This window comes from Sminthopsis crassicaudata, chromosome 3 (genome assembly GCF_048593235.1).
Source record: "Sminthopsis crassicaudata isolate SCR6 chromosome 3, ASM4859323v1, whole genome shotgun sequence".
Lineage (NCBI taxonomy): Eukaryota > Metazoa > Chordata > Mammalia > Dasyuromorphia > Dasyuridae > Sminthopsis > Sminthopsis crassicaudata.
Window position 1 is genome coordinate 119,325,171 of NC_133619.1, and position 24,863 is coordinate 119,350,033.

At 33.0% G+C, this 24,863-nt stretch overlaps 1 protein-coding gene across 5 annotated transcripts in view; it reads left to right on the forward strand.

Annotated features, from left to right (window-relative positions):
- Nucleotides 1-24,623, forward strand: part of UCHL3 (ubiquitin C-terminal hydrolase L3) — an 85,999-nt gene extending 61,376 nt beyond the window's left edge. For 4 of the 5 annotated variants that reach the window (XM_074299273.1, XM_074299275.1, XM_074299272.1 and 1 more), the window contains 3 exons: nt 13,567-13,642; nt 21,412-21,470; nt 24,382-24,623. In XM_074299273.1, coding sequence (XP_074155374.1) covers nt 13,567-13,642; nt 21,412-21,470; nt 24,382-24,465 — 219 coding nt within the window. In that variant the 3' untranslated portion in view covers nt 24,466-24,623. Of the gene's footprint in view, nt 1-9,287; nt 9,480-13,566; nt 13,643-21,411; nt 21,471-24,381 lie in introns of all 5 variants that reach the window. The other variant, XM_074299271.1, reaches the window with a different exon arrangement.
- Nucleotides 24,624-24,863: the final 240 nt, after the last annotated feature.

Consider the following 24,863-nt stretch of genomic DNA (forward strand, 5'->3'; position numbering starts at 1 on the left):
ACTGTTGGAGATGATTAGGATCTAAGCCATAGGTAATGCCCATATGAGTAGAGAAAAAGAGTAAGATTCTAGACAAGTTGTAGGTACAGAATTGGCAAGACTTGATAGCAGTATACTAGAGGAAAAAATTAAAGATGATCTTGTTATGAATTTGGGTAGCTGAAAGAGGTGGAGTGATAAAAAAGAAAGAAAAGTTTTGAAGAATTTAGAGGGGAAGATAAGAGGTTCCCTTCTGTTCAATCATGAGATCTCAACCCTAGTTCAGGACCTCATTGTTTTTTGTCTTGTCCTGTCAAACCTTAGGTTTGGATTACTCTCATTATCTTCTGTGTCTCCTCCAGTCCACAGGCTGCTGAATGGAGTTGGAGAGTATCATGAAACCCTGTTGACTGATCCCACTACAAATACACATTACATCCCCTCCCTCACCTTCCTTATAGCAAGGCTTTGTTCCACTTCCCTTAGCTTATTTTCCAAATATTTTATCTCTTCTCCAACATCCCAGGGCTCCTCTTTCTCCCACTCTCTTAGCTGAGGACTTGGCCTCATATTTCACTGAAAAAGTTGTGGCAGTTTGGAAAAATCCTTCCTTGATTCATCTAACTCAGATGTAGACTCAGCTCCTTCATTACTATCTCCCACAGAGAAATTCCTCTTTGCTGATGGAAAACCCTCTCCATGAACAGTTACCTTATTTTAACCTGTGTTCTCTAGACTGTGGCATCACCCCTGTCATCTTGTCTTGTTTCCTTGTCCCCGGCTGCTGAGCTGTTGCTGACAGCCACAGCCATGTCTCTAACCAGCTCACCTCCTGAGAAGGCATTTCAGAGTCTGGGCCTCCCCTCCTTTCCTCTCCTCTCAATATCTTTGCCACTTTTTCAGCCTGGTTTTTACTTCTTCTGTCATTCACCTGAGACTGCTTTCTCAAAACTTTTCCTGATCTAATGAGCTTTTCCTCATTTTGGTCCTTGACTTACTAGCACTCCTTTTTTTTTATTGATAGTCTCTTCTCTAGACAGGCCTGAATTCAAATTCCACTTAGACGTGTCGCCCTGGGCCAGTCATTGCACTTCCAGCTGCTTCACTTTCCTCAGCTGTCATCACCCTGTTTGCCTCCCTCTGAACATTCTTTTGCTTTTAATATTTCTTTTAAAATAATAAAACACAAATGAATTACTAATAAATGAATGTAACCATTTTTGCTATTATTGATATCCCTCATTATTATTGCTAATGCTATTGATATTTGTATTTATTAACAGTAATATTACTTTATTTTGAATAATAATTATCAGTATTATATGTCCTTAAGGATGTGTATATCTAACATTTGAATACTGTTACAAAGAAATAATAAGATTTAAGTGCCTATTTACGATTATACTGTAACTACTGTTCTATTTTCATAGTAATTCACAGTATTTGTTGTTTCTATTAAGCTATAAGCTCTTGTAAGTTATTTGTTTTTCTTACTTATACGAAGCTATCTATATTCTGAAAAAAATTTAGGTATCCTACCAAATAAAAATCCTTTATTGTACAGTAAATTACATATTTTCTAATGACATATTTTCTATTATTTTCTTAATAACAGGATTTGATGTAAATAAAGAAATTCTTTGGGGCTCGGCCACAATAAATTTCCTTTATTCTAATATTTTTAGAAAAATTTAGAGCCAAATTATTATAACATATTTATGGCCAATCAATTTCTTAGTGAAGAATATTGATTTTGTAATATGAGACAATCTATTTTAGCAACCACATTTCAGTGGGGTTTGTCCATACTGATATATCTGAAGAGTAGGTTTATACAATTCTTATTCCCTGTTGAAGTTTATGTATCTCTGTTCATGTTCTCAAAGAAACACTTATGATAAATTATATAATGGGTGAAACTAATTTTGCTTTCAATGGAAGAACTTACTGCTAATTGAAGAAAATTCAAGATGAGAAACTCTTCAGGAATAGGGACTCTGCTCTGCCAAGTCATAATATTAGTGGATATTTATAAATGACTTTTAGATTACACACAGTGTAATTAGTGTGAGGGAATAGAGGATAATAGAAATAGCACTGGACTAGTAAACTAGGTGCCTAGATTCTAGCCCTGCCACTATTTACCCATGTATGTGTCCTGGAATATCACATCTTGTTTAGGACTGTTTTTTTTTTTTTTTTTTTTTTTTTTTTTTTTTTTTTTTTTTTTCACTTGTAAAATGAACAGGTTGGACTGGATCATCTTTAAAATTCATGCAGATTTTAGGAAAAGATGCATATATTATCTTTTCAAATTTTGCTTAGAATAATACTTTTTTTTCCTACTATCTTTTGTAAGCAAAAAAGGAAACAACATCTGCTTATTCCTTTTTAAGAGTTTTCTCAACTTAAACAATTATACAGCCCATGGCCAAAAAGAACTATAAATAACAAGTTTTATGAACTTAACAGCCATTGGCCAAAAGAAAATCTGTATATGTACAATCTTTTTGGGAAAAAGCTCTTAATCATCACACATATTCACTAGATGTCTTTGAATCTGAAGAACCATTGTAAACAAAGTATCCAGATATCCTAGGCTACCAGAGAAATTAAGTCAGAACCAAAATACATAAAAATTACTCCTGAATGTTTTCTTGCAGAGACAAATTTTCACTAAAGGTTCAAATAATTGAACTGCATTTTAATATTCCTAGGGTTCTGAATAATTTGGCATTCAGAGGGCCTGTGCTATATATCTATTAATCCAAAATGGTTACTAAAGTTTATACTCTATTGAAAATTAATATTGCAGCTATAAGCCTGTATTATTGTTCTGCTGTGGCAGTATCTAGACATTTGGTGGGGAGGTGGGGAAGAGGAAAGGAGAAAAATGGTTCCACAAGTAAATTAATAAGTCCTTCACTGACATTATTTTAACTTTTGGTGCAATGAATGTTTGGTACATTAGAATTCTGTATCAATACTATAAAATTGACTCCCCAGAAGGTGAATACTTTTGTCTTCCTTCTAAAGATTATGGAAAGTTTAAGAATATTAAGCTCCCTCATTCCTTTTTTCAAAAAACCCAATAATTTTATTTTAATTTTATCAAAGAAAAAATAGAGGAGCAGTACATTTTATGACCCTGAGCTTTTTCACATCAGTACTTTTTGGTTGATATGTATGATTGCGATTCATGGAACACTATGTTCTCAGAAGAATCATAATTAGAATTTAGCTGAATTGTAGATGAACAAAAAAAGAAGCATATTAGGCATATGCTGTATCCAACATATTGCTAACAATGATTTGCATTTAAGAATTCCAGTAAATGACAGCATTGACCTTTATTATCAGATATTTGCATAGTGGGAATCTGATTTAACAAGTAAGTTTATGTTTTGTACTGGAAGTCACATCAAATAGTTATGATCTTTACTAAATCTCAAGCACTGCATTAAGCATTAGGAATACAAAGAAAGAAAAAAATACAGTCCCTGCCCTCAAGGAGACACTATGTAAAGAATTAGATTATATATGAGAGATATACAGAGTAGAGAAAGATCTTTTTGAAAGGGGAAGGTAGTAATAACTGGGGGATAGGTAGAAGTTCAAAGGAGGACTTTGACCAAAGGAGTTTTGAAAGTAATCTGGTAAACTAGGAGGCAGAGATAATAGTACTTAACATTCGGATAGTACCTGCTGTGTGTCAGGCAATAGGAGGGTTAACACAATTCTAAGTTTGGGAGAATAAATAGAACAAAGGTACAGGTATGGGATATTAAGTGTCATGTTCAAGAACTAAAAGGAGTCCAGTGTTGCTATAATATGGGATGTATAGAAGCAAGTAAAATATAAGAATACTGGCAAGTTAGAAGGAAACTAGATTTGCAGGTAATGGGAGTTCATTGGAAAAAAGGGGATTTGACATGGTCAGATCTATCCATTAAGAAAATTACTTTGTTGGCTAAGTGGAAGATGGCTTGAAGTGGGAAGAGAGTTTAGTCAGGGAAATGGATTAGAAAGCTGTTGCACTAATCTAGACAAGAGACAACAAGCACCAGAACTAGGATGGAGAAATTCTGACCAAGAGAGAAGGGAATATCCACATACAGTGTATATACACTTTTTTTGGTGTATGATACATATAAGAGAAGTTGTGAAGGTAGGAACTATAGATGCATCTTGGTACAAGTGAAGGGTTGAGAATACCAGCCAGAGTATGAACCTGTGGATTGGCAAGGTGTTGCCCTCAGCAATAATAGGAAAGGCAGCAGTAAGAGACTGTTTTTGGGGAAGGAGAATGAGCTTTTTTGGACTTGCAACTATGGAACATCTCTTGAAATGTGGGATTGGAAGCTGATGGGCTCTAGCTTATGTAAAACAATATAAAAAAAGTTGAGCAGCTAGCTCAGAAGAGGACCTTCAAAGACACCCTCAATAACTGGGCATGACACGGATAACAAAAACATCTAACAAAGGAAATTGAGAGAGAGCAATTGTTAGTGGTAAGGAATATACATGTTGAGGATATTACCATTCCATCAAAGGATGATAGTAACTGTTAAGTAGTGCATAAAGTTCTCACTGTATTTTTATGAATTAAATTATAATTTAAGCTTTTATCTTTGAAGATAATCTAGTGGCAATACTTCTGGTCACAATTATTGGTCTAATAATTAGCACAATCATCTAGTTGGTGTTTGAATTTAATTTTTGTAATTCCAAAAAAAAAAGCTTTAGAATTTTTAGATTCCTAAATAGCACATTTTGTCAGTTTCTTTATCTGTTGGAATGATGTTCACGAGTCCTTCCATACAGTATTATTCAGCAGATGAACTTTGTTCTTATTTTCTTTAAATCTGTGGTTTGTGGCATGAGTTTCAAATTGCTTTTGGAAAAGTGTTTCTTAAGATGTTAGTGATTTTTAAAATTTGCATCGATAGCTTATATGAGATGGTTAGGTGATCTAGTAAATAGAATACTGAGCTCATAGTCAGAAAGATCTGACAAATATTGCCTCAGATACATAACTAGTTGTGTGTTCATAGGCAAATTATTTAACCTCTCTCTGTCTGAATTTCGTTATCTGTAAAATGAAGATAAATAGCACCTACCTTCCATAGTTATTGTGGGGATAAAATGAAATAATTTTTGTAAAGTGACTTGCAAATGTTAAAATATGATAGCCCAGTTGCTATTATTACTATTGGAGCAAGTAGGTGGTAGAGGTGGATAGAGTAAAGAGCCCAAAATGTGGGAGACTCCTCTTCCTGAATAAAAATCTGATCTCATACACTACCATATGACCTTGGAAAGTCATTTAATTCTGTTTACCTTAGCTTCCTCATTTGGAGAAGGAAATGGCAAATTACTCCAGTATCTTTGCCAAGAAGACCCCAAATAGGGGCACAATGCTGAGTTGTGTCTAACTTATAATTTACAGTCTTCATTTAGCTGCAAGAGGCAGAAACAAAGGAAGCAGGGTTCTAGTAAAACACTGAGGAAACACTGATATTTAATTTTGCATCCCCTTTTCTCTTAAAAATATTTATTACACTAAAGATTCACATGATTTATATAAAGAATTGAATTTATATCCCAGTATCAGGCTTACTTAAATTTATAATGTTGATTGCTTCTGTTAATTTGCTTATAAACCACATCAAAACTTCTTTATGTCATGATAAGAGTTTCAGCTTATTTTATATAGCACATTACCATTTACAAAGTGCTTTCTTCACAGAAAAAATCTTTGTGGTAGTAATGCAAGAGTAAGTATTACCCTCTCTTTACAGATGAGGAAACTTATTTGGAAGGATACTTGTTTACTTTTCCTGTTGATACTTACACATTTTTGAATCTATGTCTTATAAATTAAAAGTTTCATTTCTTTCCACTATATTGGCATTTAAACTTTTTCTTTTTCTGTTAACTATTTCTTTTTGCCGAAAAAATTCCTTTGTGATCCTGTCTTGAATCTGAGCTAAGGTGTTTCTGGTGTGTTTGTGCAGAGTGTGTTGTGTTCAGAACCAAGTCTGTAGTGAAGTTGCGTAACATATCATAGGCAAGAACTGCCAGAAACCGCTCAGATTCATTATGCGGTTAATTTTTGGTTGCTGCATTCAGAAATCTTACTGTTGCCAAATTTTTTGCTACCTTATTCAGTTATGTGACTTCTTACGGAGTTGGAAACCACAGTTTTAAGAAGCTTTATACTATATCACACTGCCTTATAGTTATGTTTTCATTGAAAATAATATCACTTTAAAAAAGAGAAATTTTCACTATACCTGGGAAAATGTAGATAATCTTAAAGCACACAAATCCTTTAGTGCTATAGATAGGTACTTAATAAAAATGGCACACACAAGTATTTATAATTACAGTAGTTCTACGCGTGTTGTTTTCTAGTTTGGCTTGTTTAATACTCAATTCCTGAGACCAAAAACATTTTTATAGGCAGTCTGTTAAAATGCTAGAAATTTATTGTAGGTGAGTTGTTCTGATTCTAAATTGCATATGTATGGAAACAGAAGAACAATTTGGAGAAATGAGTAATGGACTATTTCAACTAGAATATTGGAAGGGGAGTCATGGAAATTGGGCTAAAAAAGAAGACGAACCCACATTATGAGGACCTTGTGGTTACACAAGGCTGAAGAGTTATGTTTTATTCTTAGAATAGAGGAGCCATTTAAGATTTTTAATACAGGGATGCCATGTAAAGAACTATTCCTTATGAACATTATTTTGACAGCTATATAAAGAATGGATTAGATAGGGGAAAGATTAGAACTAAGGAGACCAATTAAGAAGTTCCTGCAGTGTATGAGCGAGTAGTGATAAAGATTTAAAACTAGGTCATCACTGAACACTTACTTGTTTTTCCTACCTTTCTCCTTTTGTCATTGTTTCTGTTTATAATGAACTAGGCTTTTGGTTGCATCAGAAATAGGGGCAACACAGAAAAGTTCTTTCATACTTACTAATATGTAAGTCTTGCCCCAACCTTCACAAATAAATTAGATTAGGAGATGATAAAAGATTATGGGATTACTGGGAAAGTAAGAATGAGAATAAATTGTATCTTTGGTGACTATTTGAAGCCAATTTGACTAGGACGTATTAATAAAATCAGGGACAGTAATTCCTTTCCTGTAAAGATCATTTTTATGTTCTTTGCTGTGGCTGGAAGCAGACCCAAGTCAGACATTTCATGAATAGTATTTGATTAAGATTTGGGGGGTGGGGGTGGAGTAGGGTTGTATTATCACTATAGAAAAACAAAATTTAGCATGTTTTAACTTTTAACAGTCAGAAATGTTATCTTCATCATCTTATGTAGAACAGGGTAAAAATAAGCCATCCTTTAAAAATTTGTATGATGACATCATGCAATGGAGTATCTATTGTTATTTTGTATGCTAAAACCTGAGTTCCAATCTCCATTGTCCCATTTAGCATGTGTGTCATATTAGATAAAGTATTTCATTTCTCTGGGCCTCAGTTTTCTTATCTGTAAAATTAGGGGCTAGATTAGATAATGTCTGTAGTCTTTTCTAGCTGCAAATCTAACTTTTTATGAATCTGTAAATTATATGTTCTTGACAATAAGCATAAATGACATAACTTATTGTGTCCATATATCACAAGCATAATGCTCTACAGATTCATTAAATATTTGTAAGTAGAATCTTAAAAGTTTGAGATTTTAAAATCTAGTTCAACTCTTACCTGAAATGAGAAAAAATTCCCTCTCCAATAACCTTGACCATTTGAGGCCCTGATTTTATTAGCTCTATTTAATTGGAGAACTGTTTTGCCCATTTACTTTTTGGAAAGGACTAACTTTTAGGAAGTTTTTCTTATATAAAGCTAAAGTCCATCTCTTTATAACTTTGAACCCTTCATTTACATGTCATCCTTTAAACTATTTGAACAACAGTTCTACTCCCACTAAAGTTTTGTTTTTTTCAAAATTAGTATCTCCAATTTTCATCCAGTGATTGTAATTATGGAGCCTGAAAAATCCTACAGCTTTTCCTTGTGGCCAAAGTAGTAATTTCAAAAATAATTGTGTTGCTTACATTCAAAAATTTGTTAACTATGTTGTAGTTGGTGAAGCATGTTATTAGTATTAATCAATGGATTGTCAGTGTCAATACTGTTTTTTCATGCTTACTATAGAACTACACATTCATTATAAATTTAGTTTATAACTTACATAATATTACTTCTAATTATTAAACTATTAACAAAGTAATGATTTTATTAATAATTATTAATTTAATTGACTTGTTAAACTAATGATTAAACTTGCCATTAGGTCAGAAATCAAGCTTCTGTTAGCATATCAAGGTTAGCAGTTAAAACTCCATCTAATGAGTGAGTATTTTGACTAAATAAAAAGTAAGCTCTTTGACTACAGGGTCTAGTTTGTAGTTTGATCACTGGACCACAATGCCTTGTCCATAGCAAACATTTGATGATATGTGTTTGTGAAATAGATTAGGATTTTAGAATAAAATAAGGGAACTCAAGAGGCCATTAAAACCAAACCTCTCATTTTACAGATGAGCCCAAACTTAACTTCTTGCTTCTGAAAACATGATGGTCCTATAATATCCTGGAAGTAGTATTAGGCCTATAAAGATTGCCTAAAAGAAAGTGAAACTTTTTCCCTCATCAAGGTCTGATTCCATTTGGTAATAGTAAATTCTTCCTTTGGCTCTTATTTAACAAAAGTAGGCCAAGTTAAATGTCATGTGCAAAAAAGAAAGGGGCAGTTTTGTTTCCATGAGAACCTAAGCAATCATACTTGTACAAGACAATAATTTGTATATGTGTGATCTACTTCAGAAGTTTTATCTGGATTTTTTTCTTTAGAATTCTCACCTGCTTTGGATACCTTGCCCCTTTGTGCTGCACTCACTCCATCACAGGTGTGCTGTTGGGACTGAGGGGGTGGAGTTCAGTTTGATACAGTGTTTCTGTTTGGGTTACTTGTTTTTCTATTTCCTAGAAATCTTTATGCAATAGGCAAAGTAGAATTGCATAAATGCTTCATGTATATTCTCATAAAACATCTTAAAGAGAAGCAAGAGCACTTAGGTAGTCAGGTATTTTCCTTTTTTTTTTTTTTTTTTTTTTTCCTTTAACCAGAATCTTTTACTAGGCTGTTTGATTAAAAGTACCAGATCCTTTGAATTGAAGTGTGACATTATTGTTGCCTATTAGGGATAAAAATTGTTAACCCGTTAATGTGGTCTAAGTAAATGTTCTCTTTTTTAATATCTATGTAGTCGTCCTCGCCATCCTCATCCCAGCCTCATTCTAGCCACTGCAGAACGAAGGCCTCACCATTGTGTCACCATGCATCCCTGCCCTGGGTCAAACGTAACCATGTAGGTCCAGCAAAGGCTACCAGCCCATCTCTCCGTCTTCGTCGCTGGCGGCCCTTCTTACGCCTGCCGTCTGTGGGGCTTCATTCTGTTGTAAGTGTAGTCAATCTTCCAAATCTTCTTCCCGTGACCAGGACAGTCCATTCCCACTTACGCTCCTTCAGTCTTCAAGATGCTTTTCTCTTGGTTTTCTTAACCATTAGCTTCCCTTTTCCCACATGAGATTGCAAGCATACATCTGTTTATGCTTTGCTGTCTAGCTTGACTTTTGTGCCGTCATCTTGGTGAGCATCCATCTTTCCACTCCATGGCCTGCCAATATCTTTTGAAAAGTATTGATCGACATTCATGATATTCAAGTTTCTGTAAGCTCTCAAAAGTCAATCTATATTCTTCCGCACCTCATCTTTCTGGTTTCTTTTAGTTGACACTGATCAACAAATGCTTTGCAGCTTCTAAGTTCTTTGCCATCAGTAACTTTGTTTTTATTTTTTCATGTTATTGAACATGACTTTAGTCTTCTGCCATGCTCATCCTGGGGGTCACTTTACTTATTCTGTCCTCAGTCTGAATCCTTCATGGTGTAGGGTATTTTCATCTAAGGTATTATTCCCTGAGGTGCCTCAGGTACTTGATTTTATCTTTATCTGATCTTCCCTTCCTATTTAGTTTCTAAAGATCTTATCCAGGGTGGAGGTGAAGATTTTCTTCTTGTTAAATGTTCCCACATTTCAAATCATTTCCTCTTTGTTAAGCTGCTAATAGCAAAAAACTGTAAAAACAAAAAACAAAACCACAGCTGTTTATTCCTGCATTCTTAGGGAAAGTGACATACTCTGGCATAGCTATTAAAATAATATAGGAGAACTGAACAGTCACAATGACTACCCCTCACCATTGCCTTTCTGCATGGCTGACCCCTCCTTCGAAACTTGTATTTCAAGTTTTGGTTTATGTTACTATGTAAGAATGTTACAAGTAAACATAAATGATGATTCTTAGAAGTTAAATGGGAGAATTTAGGTGTTAATATACTTAGCCTAGACTTAAAAAATACATGAAAAGTTAATGTCAAACTTCTTTCCCTTGAGAGTTGGAGTCTAGTTATTTTCTGGCATGTGTCACCAGAAGAGTCATGCAGTAGAATTTGCCATAAACATGGGAATGCCCATCTTTGTTTAATGATCTATTGTTAGCATAGCTGCCAAGGACTGAAACAGGGTCCTGTTTTTGAAGCCAAGAACTAGGCTGGAGATTTAATGCTAAATGTAAATCAAATTCAGTATCTGGTGTGCTCAAACAATCCCTAAACCAAAATGAAATTTTAGAATTTGGGACCATTGCTTTATATCATATTGGATTTAATTTCATTTTACTTTCACTGAGATCTTATTTTCTCATAAATAAATTTTATTTAAAGTTTTCATAAACATCTTTCATTGCATATTTGCTTTATTTTCCTTTTGCTTAAAAGTATTTAACATTCATTTAAGTTATTCTGTTTTTAAATGTAGGAATTCATTGTATATTCTCAGAGAAGTTGTATAAAAAATATGATTAAAAGAAATTGACAAAATTATTTTTTGGCCTTTGACCAAATTACAACTTTTTTGAAACTGAAGGTATTCTAGAAGTAACAGTATATACATTTTCCTTATTTGCTTTTACTTTGATTGGTATGGTAAAATGTTTGATTCTTGAAATGAGATATTTGTAAAGTGCCTAGCACAGTACTTGGCACATAATAGGCACTTAATAAGTGCTTATGGTTGTAGATTTTTTTTCTCTTCAAAATTATTTTGGAATATTGTTGTAATTGAGGTTGGTCAGTTAGGGAGGATTTGATAGGCACTTAGGCATTGCTTTTTCACATCTCCTTTGTTTAAATTTAATTATCATCTTGAATATATTAGAAGATGTTTTGTCTTGTCTGGTTTTGGTTTTGAAATTTTAGGCCAGTACTTAGTGGAATATTAAAGCCATAGCTAAGTTTGAAAGAGATTTTTTTGTATATGAAGCATTTCCTCCTCGCACTCCTAAATTTCTTGGTTTTAATGCCTTTAAATGACAACAGATAAAAATTCTTTGGAAAATGCACAGCTTCAAGAATGAGAAGAATAAACTTGGGGTTGGGAGAGCAATTTTGATAAACAAATCAAGAAAAATTTTAAATTTTGGTAGCTTTTTTTCCCCCCATCAGCAGCTTGTAGCCAGCTCTGCATGTTTGTTGGCAAAAAAGCATTATGTTACAGATTCAGTGTCAACACAGTAATATACTTTGATGAAAATGTTGCTCACTTGACCATTCTGATTCTATCATTAAAGAAGTGTGAATCCTAAGATTTGGTTTAATCATTTTAGGAGTTCAAATACTGTTTCCAAGTAGTCAAGAAAATCTAGGACCCGGAGTAAGGAAACCTAACTATCATTAGACTGGGTTATGGGGCTGGGGGGAGGGGAGGGGGGGGAAGGGGAAGAATTTCCTCTTTTATATCTCAGTTTTGTCATTCATAAAGTAAAGGTGGTAGGAAGGAGACTCATAGGATGATGATGGATTTAGAGCTGGAAAGAACTTTAGTGGTCATATGGTCTGTTAACTAAGATTAATTTAATAATCAAATTAATAAATTATTTTTTATATAATAATTAATAAATTAATTTAAGCTTTTTTTTTTCTTACCAATCTAGATATTCCTTTTTTGATGTGACTATTTTTTACTTTAGAGTTATCCCTAGCTTTTGAGATAAGGGATTTCTTAAATGAGGCTTTTGTAAAATGCTATCTAGTGTAGTGCCTGGCATAAAGTAGTCACTCAATAAATGCTTTTTTACTTTCCTTTTTCCTTAATAATCTTAAATAATTTGATGATATGCTTATCATCATGAAATATTTAAATGGTATTCTCTTTTATTAACATCCTTATATCATTATAGGGACAGTGAGAAAAATAAAATACCCTAAAATGTTTGTGACTAATGTGAAAGATGCTGCATGATATTTTTTGCATGTTGCAAAGATATAATACTATCTGTACTTTTAGACTTCTATTCCCAAATGATTATTTAGTATAAAATTTTAAAATTATCAATGGAATTTAGCATATGGCTAACTATATCTTTTAGACCAAAGATATCAGAATTTACCACAAAATGCCTTAAATTGTATAAAATATATTTTTATTTGTCCATGTTTTGAATGTTTTTTCTTTTAACTTTTGTGTTCAGTATACCTTTAAAAGCAAAAATAATGCCTGTTATTCCATTGCAAATCATACAGTTTTGTCTAATAATACTTAACAGTCCTAAGTTGATAGTTACAATAGAAAATATGAACATAACAGTAATTGATTTTACATATAGTTGCATTTTAATTCCTTAGGGAAGCTGAAAATTAGTAATTTAGATTTAAATAGAGTGGAGGAATCATTGATTATAATTTTATTCTTGGATTTGTCATTGCTGATTTAGCATACAAATTTATTTAGTAGGCCAAATGAACATGTTACTGGTTTATTGGGATTGAATTTATTCTTGCCCTCCCCCAAAAGTCACAGTAACTACAACAGTAATAACATAAATTATTAAGTACTTTAATGTTTACAAATTTAATGCAGGTTTCTTCATTTTGTAAGAAATTTAGGTTCTTATATACCTATTTGTTCTTAATAGGATGACCTGCCTGGAGAATTCCTTTTCTCCTTGTGATCCTGATAGTTTTCTCTTAAGGTATTCAAGAAGCAAGATTTAAAGTATGATTAAGTGAAAATATAATTTTGTTTTATAGGTTACCTGAATTTTTTCCAAATGATTTCATAATACTACTTTTGCTTTATCTTTATTTCATAAAAATTTCTAATTGAAAAAGGATATCTAAATTCCTAGCACTGATCAATTTTCTAGAGAAAACCAAAGACTTTTGTTTGAGGGACCTTAATAAAAGACTAAATGGTAAAAGGAATACATTTTGGAGCAATTTGCCTTTATTGTAGTTAACCTCTTGCAAAATTGTATGAATACAGTAAAATTAAATAGAAAGATGCTCTTTCCATGTCTAGTTCTAACACCAACAAAATGCTCTGTTTTATGTCATTAAATATGTATTTTTTTCATATTGATGTTTGGTTTGATTGAATACTGTGACTACTCATGCACATAATATGTATTTTTCCTCTTATTTCAGGCACCAAGTATAGATGAAAAAGTAGATCTGCATTTTATTGCATTAGTTCATGTAGATGGGCATCTCTATGAATTAGGTAAGAACTACTTTAATTTATCTTGGCAAGGGAAAGGGGAAAGGGAGTTAAAAATATCTACATTCCTGAGAAAGTATCGCTATTGAAGTTGATATTTATTCATTGTTTATTTCAGTTCATTAATCGACCTATAACATTACCACAGTGTCTGCTAAGTTTTCCTTTTAAGTTTTTTTTTTCTATTAATCAGGAAAAAATAGAATTGTTTTAAGTCTAAGAAATTTAAATTCAAGGATGTCAGCACCGCCTTTGTACTACAGTAGATCAGGAAACAAAACACCATTACCGGAAATTGCTATGAATCATTGTAAAACTGGGATTTAAGTATTAGTAAGTTAACATTTCTTTATGGACATACTGGTTTAATCTTGACTAGTGATAATCCCAAGACTTTATCACAAGATAAATGAATGAATGAAACAAACTTTAGAATATAATTTTACATTAATAGGATTTTTATGTGTGGTGTTATCATATGGTATGACCTATTATCAGGATCTGTTTTTTTTTTTTTTTTTTTTTTTTTTTTGTTTGTTTGTTTGTTTGTTTGTTTGGTTTTTTTTAATTGAATTTTTAGGAGCATGAATTGGTGTTCAATAAGATTTGTGGTATAAAATCAAAAGAGCCATCCTTAATTACAGTTGTATTCTTTCCTTTATCTTAATTCACATTCTCATACAATCAGTTCTGTTGCAATAAGGCAATTCTGTTTAAATGCAGCCCTTTATATATAGGCATTTTATCTTGGTCCAGTTTAAAAAAAAAAAAAAGCCTCATAAAGCAACAGCCATTTCATTTTTATCTTTGTAGCCCCATTGCTTAACATAGTAATTAATGACTGCTTCACCTCAATAGGATAAGTACTTATTAGGGATGTTTTACTTTCTTATTCTATAGTATGTATTGAAATACTAGTGTTTTCTGTATCATCCAAATCTTAAAAAGATAGGGCTCAATATAACTCAAATATGACAATGAAAATGTTTGCATCATGCTTAAAAAAGAGGTCTTTAAGGGAAAGAAGAATATCTTAATGCAGAGTATGTAGCTATCTGGAAGTTCATGAACCTGAAGTTAAAAGCAAAGAGTATATTTGAGCGAGCTAAAAGGAGAAACAAACAAGTGATTTTTTTTTTTTTTAGGGCTCTATTATTGAAAGCCTATTCAGAAAGAAGATACAGATGATACAAAAGAGGAAAGCATTTAAGTGCAGAGTATTGAGATTTCTTAATACACATACAACTGGCAAGCTTGGTCTCATTGTTTTGCTACAAATTCCATTCTTTTTTAAAAACTAGCATCTCAGAGAATAATTTCTTGATTTGACTTACTGATGATTTCATCCCGTAGAAACATTTTTTTAAAAAAGTAATATAGAAAACTACTTTAAATCAGCTTAATTCTGAGCAGCAAGAAAGAACTGATTGGTGAAGTAGAAATTATGGAAATCTTGGGAGAAGGGGCTGTGTCATTTTAGAATTCACATTAGCCACATTAGCTGGGTGTAGTCAAAACTATACTCTAAGCTAGCATAATTCCAAAAACCGGGGGGGGGGAGGGGAATTCTAACAGTATAAAAATTAAAAAAAAAAAAAAAAGGTATATTGATGGAGAAGATAAAGAGAAAAATACCTAAAGAAATTTGCTTGTAGGAGATTTCTCTGATTAGCAAAGATCTTTCTTGAATATCAAAGGAGTGTCATAAAATAAAAGACAAATATAAAAGTGTATTACTGCACTAATGGGATCAAGAAAGCTAAATCTCAGAATGAAATCGGGCTCATGGAAAATTCTAAGAATGGAGAAATTTGTAAGCTCAAGTCCATGACTTAATTATCGTTTTCCCTTCTCAGTGCCTCAAAGTCATAGTAGACAGGCAATAAATGTTTATTGAAATTGAATAAAGGATTCTTTACAGAATTTTGGTTAAGCCATAAAGGCAATAAGGAATGCACCTATTGCTTAGAGTAGATGGTATATCATGACTAAGAATGACAAAGTTTTAAATGACTGATTACTAGAATTATGGAAAACTGGATTTCTGTCTTCTGTTTTGTTAATTTATTTGTGAAGTAGTGAACTAATCTTTAGTTGAAAAGATAAAATATTCATGGTAGATATCAAGAGAGGAGAGCAAGTAGCTCTTTGATTTTTGGTTTCTATCTTCTCATAGCATCTTAGGATATAGAAAGAATTTGTAAGTATGACTGTAGAACCATTATCAGCAATTCTTGAAGAATAGGAAAGATTCCTGAGGATAAAAAAATAGACAGGGATCCTGATTATTGAAAAAGAGAAAAAATATAAAGGAGAGGCCACTGGTAAACTTCTCTAGCCAGGTGTATCAGACAAATTTGCTTTTCCCTCTAAGCTCATCTCCACCATCAAAATACAGAGATATTCTTTCCTCCTTCCCCTCAAAGATGGTCTGAGGATCGTGATTTTCCCTTAGTCAGCATTTCTACTTTGACCCTACTGTTTGTCCTGTTGCAGCCATGCTCCATTCAAAACTCACAGTAGATTCAGTGCTTCCTGAGACAAGAATTCTTCCCAAAAGTACTTTTGACTAGTGTGTAAAGTAAAGATATCTAACAAGTTAAATCAACAAGAATTTATTAAATGCCTACTATGCCAGGCTCTGTGAAGCAGTGAAGATAGAGAAGAGACCAAAAAGTCCCCAATCCCAAGGAGTTGACAGTCTAATGATGGAAATATCTCAGTGCAAGCAAGATATAGACAAGATAAATTGGAGATAATCAGAGCAATAACTCTAGTGGTAAGCAGTTTTAGGAGGGGCTTCTTATAGAAGGTCAGATTTTGGCTGAGACATGAAAGAAGCTTTGAGAGCAATGATTGGGGGCCCTTAGAATTTATTGAATAAAGAAGGTGACATGGACAGATCTGAGTTTTAAGAAAATTGCTTTGATTAGAGGGTATACTTGTGGAGAAAAATTTGAATCAAGGAGACTAAACACTAAGTTATTGAAGTAATCTAAATCTGAAGAGATAAGGGCCTGCATCTGAGTGGTAGCAGTGTCATGAGAGAGAAGGGGGCAGAGGAAATGTAGATATCATAAAGATAGAATCAACAGAAGATGGTAACAGATTGGATATGTGGGTGAGGAAGGAGAGAATGAGGAGTCAAGGATAAAACCCTGAGTTACTGGAAAGTTAGGAAAAGTGGAAGGTTTGAAGGGAAAGATAATTGAGAGTTCAGTTTTGGATAGATTAAGTTTGAGATATCTGTGGGACATTCAGTTCCAGGTATCTAGTAGATTAAGGTTGTGAGAGAGAGATTCATTTTAAAAAGTCTATAGCTTTCCAGAGTTGGACTTTTGCACTCCATTGCAACATCAGTTCTGATATACATTTTATATTTAGAATTATAACAATACTATCAATATAAGCATTAGCACTTAAACAGAACTTGAATAATTAAATTTGTGTCCTGGTTAATCCCAAACAGATCCAAGTCGGTAAAAATGCTTTCATTCTTCATTACATTTCTCTGAAGCTCCTCTACCTGAGTGAGCTTATATTCTATTGGGGGAAGTGGACCCATAAAAGGAAGCTTAAAAAAGAGGAGGAGAAATGAAAGAGTATTCTCCTTTCTGGGCATGGTAGAGAAAGTCCAGATTTATGAATGCAACTAGAGGAGCAAAGAAGCCATGGTTGGCTTGGGTGTCCTTCAAATGGAAGTTCTGGGAGCAGCCAGCTGATTGCTGGAAGAGATTGCAGGGAAAAAGAAAAGAATGTTTGCAGAGATAGAAGAAACTTTTCTGGGTGTAGAGATTCTTTATTATAGTAAAGAAGGTAAAAAATGTTGTCTTGGAGGAGGCCTAACATAAAGGGAAAGTAAAGAATAGAGCTTTGAAGATCTGTAGTATTTCAGATCCCAGCTGGCTGGAGGTAACATCATCCAGATGTAAATAGAGTCCTGGCCTTTATTACCCTCTTTTCTGTATTAATAATGTATGTACCTTGAGTCCTTGTTTTGGGAAGGGTTGATAGTCCTAGGAGAGACTTGGTCTTCCTTTTCTTCTTTTTCCCTAGCTGATGTTCCTGGATCTCCAGCTGTGATCAAAAAGCAGGAGGTAGTACCTCACCTTCTTCATTGAAGGTGTTGGGGAAGAGGCTCATTTAAGATTAATTTGCATTTCTGTATAGCTCTAGACTTTTACCAATCAGTATCCTTTTTTTCAGGAAAGATAATTAAAGGTTATTTTCTCACAAAGTAATTGACCAAACTTTGGAATGAAGGAATTTCTTGTAATAAATTACCTCAATTGACTTTGCATTTTAAGGTATTTAGTCTCTAAGAGTAGAAGGAAACTTTTTGTGGAATTTGTGGAATTTCTGATACCAGTTACTAGATGGGTGCAGGAGACCTTGAAATCACAATCCATGGTCTCTTCCCTTACCCTTAGCCATCTCTCTGCTCCTCTAAAACAGCCAAGGACAAGTTCCTGCAGCAGAAAAGCTATCTGGTTATCACCAACTCCTTCCAGAAACTAGAGATTGCTCTTCTAAGCACATGTTCGTGTTCAGGATTCTGCCACCTCCTTTTATTTTCTATAAGATATCTTCATGAATTTTTCTGTATTCTGGTAGTTTTTAACATTTAATCAATATTTAATGATATTTTTACACTTTAAGTTTTCTATTTCTTATTAATTTCAGGCATCTTTGTAAAGAAACACAAATAATTAAATTTTCTTAGTCATTTAATGGTTTGCGACTAGAAACAGTTTAAGAATCAAATAATTGGGCTATTATTGATTTTATATATATAAATATGTATATATATATATATATGTATACATATATATATAATAGCTGATTATTGACACTAGAAAGTAGGCAGAATTTGCTGTGTATTATTCTGATTTAAAGAATCCATTTGTAAGCATTTCCATCTAAACTTTATCCATACTACTTGTTCATTTGGTGAGGGATGACAGATTTGTCTCTAAAGTTTCTGGGATGACAGTCTACCCTTTTTAATAATAAGGTAGTATATGTCCAACAGACAAATACATGATGTTAAAATTATTAAAATAAAGGTGATAAATCATGCCCACTTTATTTGATTTATTCTGCTGATAGTCTTTCTCACAAAGGCTCTAAAATTTCAGAATAAAAATATGGAATAAGATAGTTTCCTATATCCTTTAAGCAGTATGAACTGAGGTTTATCAAACAATTAGTTTTATAATTCTTAATAAGTAAATGACAGCAAAAAGTCAGCAGAATGAAATTTTGAGTCTTTGGGGGGAGAGATCAACATTATTTGTATTTCCTGTTTTTTTTTTGTTTTTTTTTTTTTTTACGCATTTAAAAACAAGAGTAAAAGATCATAACATACAGGCTGCTAATATAATAAAGCTTCTTATATGTTCAAAAAAATCCCTTGATATAAAAGGATATTTTATAAAGTTTAAGTCATATTGAAAATAACATTAGACAGTATCCCCCCCAAAAAAAATTGAGTAGGAAATGCAAACAATAAAGCATTTCCTGTTTAATAGTTATGAAAATTGATTCATCTTATGGATTTTACAAATGTTAACAATTCATCCTTAATAACTGAGTTATTAGATTAGTCAAAAATGGATTGAGTCCCATGGAAAGTAATTTGAACAGTTTTGACATAAAAACACAAAATCATATTTGAAAAATATATACTGGTAAAATGAAATATCACATTGAACTAAAATTGAGGAGCAACAGTGAAGTACCAGAAGTTTTAAACATGTTTTACATGTTGTATTTCAAGATCTTATTTTATATGTCAGTTTGTATAAAAGTATTATAAAATCACATGGAATTTGGGGATATTTTTATTTTTACATAAAGAAATTGAATTTGTCACTGCTGAATGAAGAATTTTGCATTTAGTAAAGCTAATGAGAGTATAAATCTGGCCAAGAGTCACCATTTAGTGTACTGATTTAAATTTTGCCTTAACATTATAACTGATATAGTACAAAGTGAAACCTTGGCTATTTTACTCTGTGGATATTGATTATGCAATACAAAGCAGAGAAAGAGTAGGTTCCCTGAGTTTAAAAACTAATAGTTTTTTCTGTCATATCTACTATGACAGAAACGTGAATAACTAAAAATCATATTGAATTATATGTGTAGGAGAAAGAGTGCTTTGATAGATTTGAGGAGGAAGGGTTTATTCAGGGAATAGCTTTTAAAACAAACACCCTCTTCTCCTCCTTCCCCCAACAAATCTGTCTCTTATAGTTAATATTAGGTTCTGTAGAAACCTTTCCTATTACTGAATTTACTGTTGTAAGACTCTTAGACTGTGCATACTATATATGTATATGTGTCTACATACATGCATATTGGACTGGTGATTTTACTGCTTTAAGGAAGCTCTAACTGATTCAGGTCAGCACCTGCTATAGAATATTTAAAAGAGCTTTCCTGAGGCACTCACTATGTGTCAGAGGCAAGACTCGAACCTGAGCAGGTCTTTTCTGACACCAAAGCACCATAGCCTCCTCTTGACTACATACATATGCCAGCTTATGTACACACATACGTATACCTGCCTCTGCGTCTTACATGCCTGTAAAAAGCAGTGCTTAGGGCAGAGACACCTGGACTCAGAGGCCAGAGACTTGGGTTATGGCTCTGATATACATCCTGACTGTTAAGTGATGGACAAGTCACTAATCCTCTCAGTGCCCTGGGTCCTTCTCTAACACGAAACTGCCAAGAGGTGGCTATTTCTTTACTACTATGTAGACAATCACAGGTCTAAAAATTTTTTTTTAAAAAACTCAAGAATGGTGTTTATTTAGCTATTTGTATGTAACTTGAACCCTTAAAGCTACTAGTGTTTTTTTATGCCTAGCTGTAGTTTTTTCCTTTATCCTCTTAGCTCTGTTGTGCTGTATTTCACTGGACCAGGTGATTGAAAATTAATTCTATTGTACACTTTTGGTTAAGAGCTACTAAGTTTGGGGTTTACTTTGTCTGCTTGATATCTTAGAGGCAATACTCTGATACTTTCCAGGACATAGTAAATATTTTTATTTGGATGGATTTAAAAATAAAAGGCCATTAAGTTCTCATTTTTCTTATTTTGGTTGGAGGTAGCCTGAGGTTCCTAGAGCTCTGGAGTTTTGGTTGATATTTTCTAACTGAAAGGGTTCAAGCATGGGCTTGATAGTGGTTTGCCAACCTATTTGAACACCAGCTAAATTCAGATCAGTTTAATACCAAAAGGGTATTACCAGTTTATGAAGTGGTATGGCTGCATCAGGGGAGACAGTGAGAGTCTCCCATGAAGAAACTTTTGGGGTCTTTTGAGGAGTTAAAGTAATATATTTTCTTACTGTAGACACTTTGGGGTCTTTTGAGGTATTAAAGTAATATCTTTGCTTACTGTGGACACTTTGACCTTTTGTGTAAAAACAATATACGTAAAGATAATATTAATGAATATGTAACAACTTTTTATTAGACAAACATATTTTGTTACAATGTGTATTTTTTTTCCAAAAAAGTTAAATTATTTTTCTAACAAGTTATATTTTTATTAATTGTCAGTTCTTAAATCAGGAAGAAAAGAACTAATAATTGTAAATGATAAAATGTTTTATTTCAAATGGCTCTTAGTTTTATTTTAACTATGCAGGATAAAATTAATGTTATACATTGTCTAGTTTTTTATAATTGAAGAAAATAGGAATTGAATGTTAATCACTGAGTATAGAGCTGAGCATTAAATACTTTTATTTTCTTAGATGGACGCAAGCCATTTCCAATTAACCATGGGAAAACTAGTGATGATACTTTATTAGAGGTAAGAAGACTTTTAAAATCAACTTAAAATAAAATGAATTTGAGAAAGATATGTTTTTGTAGCTTTTTTGTTATTCTGTCATGCTTTCAGGATCTTGCTATTTTTTGAAGACCAGAATGACATTGTCACTTGGCAGAGAAAGTATATTTGAAGTAAAAGAGTATTTGCAGGATCCCAAAGGGGGTGAAAATATTTGGAGACTTGCTTAACGAAGAAATCCTATTGTGTTTTTAAACATTTTTATGTTTGGCAGATGATAAACTATCAAGCAATACTTGCTAAACACAATGATGCATAGTAGGTGTGAGTATGATACAACATATTATCAGGAAAGAATTTTACCCAAGAGTGATATAAATAATTTCATCAGAAATATATAACTCAGAGGCAATGTAAGTTAGTCATCATGTATCAAGAAGAGCAGCAAATAGCAACAGATGGATAGCTCATGTACATCCACTGGTAACCATGTAGTATGAGGAAGTTTCAAGCACACTGCATGGACATGCTTGGAGGATTTGTGAGTGAAAGCAGACAAGAGGCTCACAGGATAAGGATTGAATAGGTTGCTGATTGTACCATTTAGGGAAGTACCTAAATGATGAGAACACATACTACTTTAGTATATTTTTATAATGGACCACCAGCCATTCTGATGTTGCATAGTTATTTTTCAATTTATTTTTTACTTTAAAAAACCAGAATGAACATTTATTGAGTGTCCATGCTAGATTTGGAGTGATCTGTAAAAGTGGACCTCTTTTGGTTGATATTTTCTAAATATCTACTTAATGTTCATTCTTTTATTTTATAACATTAAGACAAGCAAATCAGTACAGGTTTTAAAGTGAAATAATTTCTTTTAGAATTTTTAGATAATAGCATGTATAGCTTTATTTCTGGCCTTGGTAATTTATGGTAGCACTTTTTTTAGTTGCCACTTGGGTCCTGTGAAAATAACAAAGTTTGTCCTTTTTTGAATTTCTGCCTTTTCCCTCTAAGCCCTTCTACTACCTGCCTCTTCATGTCTAACCTTTGGACATATTGTGCCCTCGTGAACTTCAGTCTTTGGTGGTTCATTGTCCTCATCGCTACCCATTTTTATCCTCCTTTCCCCCTTCTTTTTAAAAGGAGAATTTATTGATCCACATGAGTTTCTGATTGGTAGAATTTTTTGTAGGAAATGTTTCAGAACAAAAAAGACCTTGCTTGATACAACATAGCCTTCTTTCCACAAAATGTTTTACCATCTATACACATGTGCACATTCATGCATGCTAGAATGAACTTACTTAGCTAATGTACATGGGATTATCCTTGCAGTGACACCAGGCCTCTCAACTTCAGCTCTTTGGGAATCAGAAAAACAGAGCATAAGAAGATTGGAATCTGGGAGATATGAAGAGTCTCTGTTGTATTTTTCAACTGTTATTATAATACTTTAAAAGATTTAGTAGTACTCAAAAAAAAAAAAAAGCTAATTGTTTTAAAATAAGTATTCTAAGATAGCAGTTCTTAAATTTTTATGTCCATAGACCACTTTGAGCCAAAGATGTTGTGGATCACCTAAATCAACTAAATCAAGTATAGGAAAACCCCACTTCACCAGACTTAAGAGGAAGAAAAACACTGCTTTTCAGGAGGTGCCACTGAGGTTTTGTTTCTTTCAGGAATAGTGGAGGGCACTCAAACTTCTAATTTCATCTATGTTAGGAGCTCCCAATATCAGATTAGCATCTTTATAACCAACCTTTTTAGATAGTTGTTGGGAGCTTTTTGATATGAAGACTCGTCTATAATCACATACCTAATATATGCTTGAAACAGGTTTTTAATCCAGGTCCTCTTGGCTATAGATAGGATTGACATTGTATTTACAGTATTACACTGCCTCTCAACAAGTGAGGAATATTATATGTAAATGTTTGTAGTCAGAAGATAAACATTTTGACATTGTGATAAATACCAGTACCTTAAAGCTCTGCTCACAAGGTACAATTTAAAGAAATTACATTTAAAAAACCCATTTTATTCATTTGATAAGTTTAACCTATGGTATGCTGGCAAATATTTAACAACTTAAGTTGCCCTCCCCAAAAAATGTATTCATAGCATACTTTTAAATTTTATCTGCATTATTGATACTTTCCCTCACTTTCTTAAAGCCTTGATAATCAATAAAAGCAAATAAAGTAGGCATAATTTTAAACTAACCCATGTCAGTTTCTAAAGTATAAATGCTCATACTGAAAACAGAGCTAATTTTTTAGGCTCCAGCATATCCTAGTTTAAAGTTTTTTTGTAACTAAGGACCCAAAAACTAGCATCAAAGGAATGAGTTACAGAAAGCTCTTAAGAGAATAAGTAGAGAGCATCATGTGATGGAGTGATAAAGTGGGTGCCGCAAGAGGAATTGAGTTTTTCAGGAATTTGTTGAAGTCATAGATTTACTAGTATTATTACCATTCACTATCAAAGATTATTAATCTAATTTGTTCTCCAATGTTATCACCCATTCAGCCCCTCATTCTTATACCAGTATGTAAGCTAAGTATAGTAGTCTCTGGATTTTGAATTTAAGTTAATAACATGCTACTAGAGAAAATCAATAGTACTAATTAAATCTCAAAAGTGCTGTTAGCTCTCTCTTGCTCCTTGCTGCTATTCTTCTCTGTATTCATAGAGCAGCTTCTGTTTTGACATTCCTTTTAACTCCTGTAGTAATTCTGTGGGGCTGTAGAAATACAGAAATAAGTCAATTTTAGTCTGATTTTCAGGATAACATGAGTCTACTGTATATAACTTGTGTAAATTAGAATAACATAAGTGTTTACTTAGCAGCTGCCTTTGTTGGTGAAAGTGTTTTTGTTTATAAACTGAGATATTGTATCTTTATATCTTTCATTTATAGGATGCCATAGAAGTTTGCAAGAAGTTCATGGAACGTGACCCAGAAGAATTAAGATTTAATGCAATTGCTCTTTCTGCAGCATAGTTTATGCATAGTGAAAACACCAGTACTGTATTATTTGTAACAAAAATAAAATTCCTCCTGCCATACGCCAGTACTCACAAATTTTGATATTTTCATGATTATATTGATGATACTGACCAATAATAGTTTATGTGGATTAAACTTTGAATTAATCTGTATTTTGTGTCCTTTTTTTCTCTCATATATGGAAGATTAGCTGTTTTACGTAAATCAAAATAACATAAGTGGCACTCACAGTTGCACTTTTGATGCCTCAGTATGATGAATGTCAGAAAGTTTATACAAATACAATATTTGAATTAATTTAAAGGCATATGATTTCATTACTGTGGATATCTCCTCCATTGCCACAGATTCCAGCCTCTCTATATGCCTTTTGAAAGAATAACTATCAAGCC